This window comes from Lolium rigidum, chromosome 3 (genome assembly GCF_022539505.1).
Source record: "Lolium rigidum isolate FL_2022 chromosome 3, APGP_CSIRO_Lrig_0.1, whole genome shotgun sequence".
In the NCBI taxonomy this organism is placed as follows: Eukaryota; Viridiplantae; Streptophyta; class Magnoliopsida; order Poales; family Poaceae; genus Lolium; species Lolium rigidum.
The window spans coordinates 230,972,462-230,979,848 of record NC_061510.1 but is presented as its reverse complement, the minus strand read 5'-3'; the positions used below and the strand labels follow the sequence as shown (position 1 = coordinate 230,979,848).

General features: G+C 54.4%; 1 protein-coding gene across 1 annotated transcript; it reads right to left on the bottom strand.

Moving 5' to 3' along the window:
• Nucleotides 1-2,397: 2,397 nt before the first annotated feature.
• Nucleotides 2,398-7,091, bottom strand: LOC124699082 (probable proline transporter 2). The gene is made up of 4 exons (XM_047231450.1): nt 6,977-7,091; nt 3,514-3,833; nt 2,892-3,419; nt 2,398-2,806 (listed from the first exon to the last, which is right to left on the bottom strand). The coding sequence occupies exons 1-4, from the start codon at nt 7,089-7,091 to the stop codon at nt 2,426-2,428; spliced, it is 1,344 nt and encodes a 447-aa protein (XP_047087406.1). The 3' UTR covers nt 2,398-2,425.
• Between the last annotated feature and the right edge of the window lie 296 nt (nt 7,092-7,387).

The window sequence follows — 7,387 nt, the reverse complement described above, 5'->3', positions numbered from 1 at the left end:
TGTCTTTTTGCTGCCGGGTAGCAAAAACAATTTTGTTTTTTTTTGCTTTAGTGTAGCAAAAAAACGGTTCACCTATTAAATAAAACAAAAATGTTGAGCTCGCTGGATAGATCACCGGAGACCTCGTCGGAGAGGACGCCTAAGGTAGCAAAGTAGGCCTTCACCGGTAGTAAATAGCCACTCTTCATCGGTTGCAACGCCAGAGACCAAAAGAAAAGTAGCAAAATCGGCCTCCATCGATAACAAAACCGCATGCCTAAGAGCATCTCCAGCCGCGTCCCCACATCGGCTGGGAGAAGTTCGCGTGCTACCACCGCCTCGAAGCCGGCTTCGTGCTCACGTTCTCCTACCTTGGCGAGGGGGGCATGAGCGTCAAGGTGTTGGACGAGACGCGCTGCCGCCGGCATTACCACGACGACATCGACGAGGAGGACGACGACTGATGAGTGTTGTTTCTTCGCAACGAAAATAGGCATAGAGGTTTCTAGTTGTTCTTCCTTGAAAGAACCAACGGGGGTACCGTCAACAGCTGAATTTTCCAGTTTGGGTGACTGGGTGTGCCTGAGAATGTTCTTTCTTGGCAGCGAACACACGAAATATGCGATGCCAACATTAATTAAGTTTCGTTATTTTGCAATGTTTTATACCATGGTTCAAACTATGTATTAGTTTGTGGAAACCATATTCCAAACTATGTCTTAGTTTGTGTAAACCATTTTCCGAATTATGTATTAGTTTGTGAAATGTTTCTTCTCTCTATTAAAAATAAAAATGGAAAAACAACAAAAAAAAGTATTTTAATATTATAAAAAGTTTAAGGATAGCGTTTGGGGGACGCGGCTGAGGAGCGATGTCTCCCAAAAACGGCACGAATAAAACACGTCTCTCAAACACTCAATCCAACGCCGTTTGGGCTGGAGATGCTCTAAGCCAGCAAACTCGTGGAGACGTACGGTGCCGACGCATGGAGGTACTTGTAGCGCCAGCAGCACCTCCCGCTGGGAGTTAAAAAGCCGCCACTCCACGGGGCGGACGAGAGTGCTGTGGCGCCGCGTCCTTCCCCGACGTTAAAAAGCCGCCACTCCAGTTGGGTGCAGGCTGTCGCACCCTTCCCTCGGCGTCGCGCTTGTTGGCGTCCCGCATGCCAGCTGCAGGTGGAGGGGGTCGGGGGAGCCGGCAGCCACACATAGGTGAGACGGAGCTCAGCGTGGGAGCCGCTGAGGGCGAGGCCGTAGCAGGAGGAGGAGGTCGGGAGATTCGGTGGCTGCACGCAGGAGAGGCGAAGGTCGGCGTGGGGACGACGAGGGCGAGGCAGTTACGGGAGAGGCAACCGGCGATGAGGGGGCAGCAACTGGAGGAGGTGGAGGAGGTTCGGGGAGGCGCGACCGTGCGCAGAAGAGGCAAAGCTCGGTGTGGGGCTGGCTAGGGCGCGGAAAGCGGCCGCCGACGAGAGCGGGATGGTAGCCGGCCGGAATCAGGAGATCACCATCGGGAGGGTAATGTTTGGGAAGAAGAAGGCAAAGGTGTGGGGCCCATACGTGTGGTTGCTGTCTCTGGCTGTGCACATCCCGCACGGTGGCTCGGGCTATCCGTGTCCGCGTGATGGTCCACATCCAACGGCCACGCATTAGGCCTTATTTGGTAGTGGAGTATTTGTGGGGATAACTTTCTAGAAATTGGGTGAAACCCCTACCTTCACCCAATCCCCACTAATCCCCACAAAACCTCATTTCGTACAATCCCTAATCCCCACTTCTAAAAACAGCCATTTGAATTTTGTTTTGTTGATTTGCTCGTTGTGCACCTATCCCTGCACCAATCCCTGACAACTGAATTCAAATGGCTGTTTTTAGAAGTGGGGATTAGGGATTGTACGAAATGAGGTTTTGTGGGGATTAGTGAGGATTGGGTGAAGGTAGGGGTTTCACGCACTTCCTAGAAAGTTATCCCCGCTAATCCCCACAAATACTCCACTACCAAACAAGGCCTAAGGAGGTTGGGAGGAGTGTGATCCTCCGGGGGATATGAATCATTTTCCTTTAATTAATCAGTCAAGGGCCGTCGGTTCTAAACTAAGGTATGTAGACATTGAAAAATGCAGCTCGCGTCACCGAATATCAGCGGACGGATCTCAACTTAATCAGCGATTCCCATCCAATCTATTTCTGCTTACCACTTTTGCTCGTCCAATGACGTACGTTGGGCCAAAATCAAGCCTGGCCATTCTTATTCAGTAACAGCGCAGTGTGCAATAACACTCTGGAGAAGAGTACTATACTACTGGTAGTCATCAGCTAGCTATTGTTCTCACTAACACATGATACTATGATTGTCAATGAAATGGTGATACTGAGGTAAGGATGCTTGCTACATGCCACATCATGCAGGCTACACTAGCAGTAGCAGACGCATCGGAGCAGGGCAGTCAGACATCGGCGAAGATATGGTATGTTTTGGAGTCGATGGCGATGAGCCTGAGTGCGGCGAAAGCGGCGGTTACAGCGAGGACGGTGAAGCCGATGACGTTGAGCCAGTGCCATGACTTCTGGAGCGAGGAGAGGCGGTGCCTGTTGGCGACGAGGTACATGTGGTTGGCGAGCACGAAGGTGAGAGGGAAGGTGCTGAGGGCCCCCGTGAGGCTCATGAAGTCCCCCAGAAACGGCAGCATCGCCGCCACCAGCGTGTTCACCGTCAGGTACCCTCCCCTGACCCCGACCCTGAACATCACGTTGTGGAACGCGAAGGGGCCTCCCTCGCTGCTCCCGAACCGCGTGTCCAGGTACTCGTACATGGGCGACGCGAAGATCTGTCCAGTTTGTGCCACTCTGGTTAATCGATTGGCCACATGTATATATATGTAAAAAAGAAAATGACGAAAACACAAGGCTTACATGTAGTGCTATGACGGTCTGGAGGAAGGCAGAGAGGTTGGCAAGCGCCTTCACCCAGACGGGTCCATGGACGCTGTTGAGGAGGTAGCTGGAGGTTTCGTTTCCGTAGCAGTATCCGATGAAGACGACGGCGTAGATGGGCACCACGCCGATGGTGAACTGGAACCAGAGCGCCTTCTCGATGTTCTTCACCACGGGGGGGCGGATGGTGGCCTGGATCTCCGGCAGCATCCCAGTGTTGTACGCGAACACCAGGCTCGCCCACGCGCCGATGGTGGTGAACACCCTGCCCGGTCCGTCTCCGGGGATGCTATAGTCCCGGTGTGGCGAGCGCACGCCGTCCCGGAGCGAGAGCACGCACGCCGCCACGATGAAGATGAGGCTGAACACCGTGGAGAAGCCCAGCCAGATCCTCAGCGCCGATAGGTAGGGGATCCCGAAGGCGAAGAGCGCGCACACGAACCCGGACACCGCGATGCAGTAGGGCAGCTTCATGGCGCCGTCGTCCTTGATCAGCAGGTACAATGCCTGCTTGTCATGTAGCTAGTGTCAGAAGACCACCAAGTCAACAAGCAGATCGAGTAGCATGGGTGTCTCAGTCGTCAGAGCGTAGAGCATGTACCTTGAGTGCCTGTCCTGCTAGTATGATGAACCCGGTGTTGATCATGAAGAGGTTGACGTACTGCAGCGCCCAGGTGAGCCCGTACATCTTCCGCCCGTAGATGTGTCCGGCGAGGTCCCTGTACCTGATGTGGCGCTTGCCGCCGAGGAGGTGGAGGCGGCCGAGGAGCGCGTTGGCGTACATGGACACGGCGGCGGCAAGGAGGAACCCCACGGTGCCGCCCACCCAGCCCAGGGGCACCATCACCGACCCGGAGTAGCCCAGCACGTACGCGCTGTTCAACCCCGAGGTGAACACGAACCCCACCTGGTACCATGGATCTGACCAAAATAGACTCCATCAAACGTACACAGGCAGGTATATTCAGAGATTGAGAACCATCAAGCATGTCAACACAACGATTGTCTCATGTTTCTTCCGTCAGGACACCTCACTTTTCTGCTTTACAACTAGCACGGTGGTTCTCGCAAATGAGAGGGGAACATTTAAAATTATCTTACAGTATGTATTTCAGTAGAAACTTGGAGTATTATCTGATTGGAGTTAACACGGTTCTTTCTAGTCAACATAAATATTTCTCTACATAAAGTTTCACTTTTGTGGAACACATATTTAATATATTTTTATTGGTGATAAATTAATTAATGTTTCGTTAAATGACATACAATAAATATATATTATTTTGTACATGGTGATATAAGATAGTTAACTGAAAATAATTTTATATTGCAAGATAGGATATAGCTTTTATTGTGTATTTTAGTGTGAGATAAAAAAATTGATCGTACATGTCTGACTTTAGATCAATTTAAAGTTTAAAAACTGGTATGTTGATGTCTAACTAATAATTTCTCACCCAATAATGTTTAGCTATAGTTACTGAAATCAAGTAGTCATGTCTATTATAATAAAGATACATCGGGTGTCAGATTATGTTGTGTTTATGTAGATATAGCGGTTCATATCCGTTGATAATAATTAAGGCTCAAAAGATCAAAACCCCCTCGTCGCTCCCGTGGGCGACGGGAGGGAACCCTAGCCGCCACCTGCTCAGACCCCCTCCCCCTGCTCCTCCCTCTCCTCGCCGCCACCGGAGGGCGTCGCTGGGCAAAGCCCGGGCGCTGGCGGCAGCGGGGACTTCTCTCCCCCTCGCGCGGAGGACTTGGCGCGGGCCGATAGGGCCGGTGAGGGCGGCGCGCTTGACGAGGGGCGCGGTGGCGCGGCTGCCTTGGCAACGGCGTGGAGGCTTCGTGGGGTGGCGGTGCCCCCGTGCTGGAGACGGCGGCTGCTCTCGGGCGGCCACCAAGTCCGGTGGCGGGCGGCGCGGCCCAGGTGGCTCCTCGGGTGGCCAGCGACGGCGACGACGCTAGGGATGGCGGCGACAACGATGGGATGACGACAACGGCGCTGGCGGTAGGCGGTGTTGGGCGGCCGGAGATGGCGCCATGGCAGCGCGGGCTTGCTGGCTCTAGTCTGGGCCCTTCGGGCCCGATCTGGGTTTGGTGGGCCTCGGCCGTTCTGCCCTCCTGGGTGCGGCCAGGCACCTCCTCCTTGTTCGTCCTCCTCGGCTCCGAGCGCATGGTGCTGCTGCTCTGGCCGGGTTGAGCGGAACCCAACGCCATCTTGGCGTGGCGGCTCGTGGCGTCCGTGCGGCACTAGCGACAAGGTGGACGGTGCTGGGTGGCCGGCGATGCTCTCTGAGGTGGATGTGTGCAGACCCGCAGCGACCCATCCCATGGTGGCACCTGCACTGCTTGTGGCTCGGTGGTGCCCCTCTTAGGCGGCTTGTCCCTTTGTGGGCATGGCTGACCCCGACCTGGTGCGCTGGATGTGCTGCCGGCGGGTTGCGCTGCCAAGGCTAGCGCTTTGAGAGGAAAGGGTCAGCGCAGGAGGTCTAGGCGATGAAGGGACAGTGCCTGCAGTGGTGAGGTACCATGCTCTAGGCGAAAGCCTTGCCTTTCAGGGCCGGTGACGGCGACGCCTGAGGGCGTTGTTTCCTCTGTGGCGTCATCGAGGAGTTTCGGCACCTCCCTTGCCTAGGGTCTCATGTTCCGGGTGAAAACCTTAGATTTGGCTTGCCAAATCGGGCGACGACGGCGTTGATATCATTGTTTGTTCCTGCCATGCCAAAAAATGCATGCCAAATCCAAAGGTCATGGTCTGCCACCGCCTCAAAAATGACACTGCACTCACCAGTATGCCCCTTGTAGATCCCCTGACAAGCAAAAGGGCAATTCTTCCAGCCCCAATGCATACAGTCAATGCTTCCGAGCATTCCAGGAAACCCTCTTGCTGCATTTTTTGCATGATCCGAGCTGTATCATCTGCTCTTGGTGCTCTGAAATATTCTTTAGCAAACACCGCTATGACGGCTCGGCAGAACTAGTAGAGAGTCTATTTACATGTCGACTCTGTCATCCGTAGGTAGTCATTGGCTGTATCTGGAGGAGCTCCATATGCAAGATAGCGCATTGCAGCAGTGCATTTCTGAATTGAGGTGAAGCCCCACAAACGTGTGCAATCTTGCTTGGCCATGAAGTAGTTCTCATACTCCCTGACGTCGTAGACAATCTTCAAGAACAACGCTATTCATCCTAAACCGGCGCCAAAATTTCTTCGGCGAATGAGTCGCGTTGTCATTGAAGTAGTCGGCGTCAAGCAGCATTGCGCCGGCTTGACGATGCCGATTGATGTTCCTCCTCTTGCCTGGCTTCGAGCCGCCGCGCCGAGGCACGACGAAGAAAGGCTGGCGAACGCGCAGCATGCTCGTCAGAATCAGCTGCTACTGTTGCCGCCGGATAGCCTCAGCGTTCTGCTCCTCCGTGAACAGCTGCACCATCATCTCGTCGTCGATGTCCAACACGGCAATCGGACGAATACCTTGCGGACATGGCGGTTGTGCCGCGGTGGCAGCGAGCTCTGTTCCGGGCAAAACAGCGGCCGCCGGCCGAGGGGGTGGCGGCCGTGTCGATGGACGGCGGTTCCTAGACATGCGACGGTGTCTATTGCAAGAAGGGACGCGGCGGCGACGGCGACGGTGGCGATCTAGAGGGGTGGGAGTCGGCTCGAACGTGGGTAGGAGTTTGGAAAATCGGTGTGTCTGGCTGCCAGGCGGAGCCCACGCTCGTTTTCTGACGTGCCGCGAGGCACCGGCACGCCTTATTCGCGCCATGCGCGAAGGGGCCGGCACGGGGTTGCCATCGATTCTATTGGGCTCGAAAACTAGCCGACGCCGTTTAGGACGCACCGGTGCGAGCCCAAAAACCACGCCAGCCCCAAATCGCTATCGGGCCGTTATGGTGCGCGCCGGTGGAGATGCTCTAACAATGATCGATCAAGGAGCACGGAAACAAGAATAAGATCATCTTTCCTCTTTTGCTTTAGGAGAATTAAGCAAGGCTACAAAGTACTGCAGATGGGAGGGGTGAAGGGAGATTATAATAGCACGCGCGCGCGTACGTACCACTGATCTGGTGTTTAGTGCCATCGGCGACAGGCACGTTGTCCAGCTCGTCCCCCCGCCCATTCTTGGCGTCGACGTCCAGCGCGATCACCTTCTCTGCCGCCGGCATGGACATCTTCCTCCTCTTTCTACCGATATGCTGGAAGCTGGGACAGGATGCTGGTGGAGGTCTGGGGAAATGGAAGGGGAGACGGCCGGAGGACGAATGAACTAGAGTGAATCACAGTTAGAAGGGCGCGGAGAGAGGGGAGGCCGACTGTTATAGAGGACTGCAGTCGTCGACTAGGAGTCATCATTTGGTCGTATCGTAAGAAACGAGAAAGATGCATGCGTACTCACTACATCAGCTATACAACTATTTATGCAGAGGAGCTCCATCGACCATCGGATCAGCCTCCAATGGCGACACCT

What these genes read in the sequence shown, in the direction of transcription:
- LOC124699082 (XM_047231450.1), bottom strand. Translation starts at nt 7,091, where the DNA reads ATGTCCATGCCGGCGGCAGAGAAGGTGATCGCGCTGGACGTCGACGCC. An exon ending in CACTAAACACCAGATCAGTG is followed by an intron (nt 3,834 to 6,976) that starts GTACGTACGCGC and finishes TATTTTGGTCAG; the next exon opens with ATCCATGGTACCAGGTGGGG. An exon ending in TAGCAGGACAGGCACTCAAG is followed by an intron (nt 3,420 to 3,513) that starts GTACATGCTCTA and finishes CATGACAAGCAG; the next exon opens with GCATTGTACCTGCTGATCAA.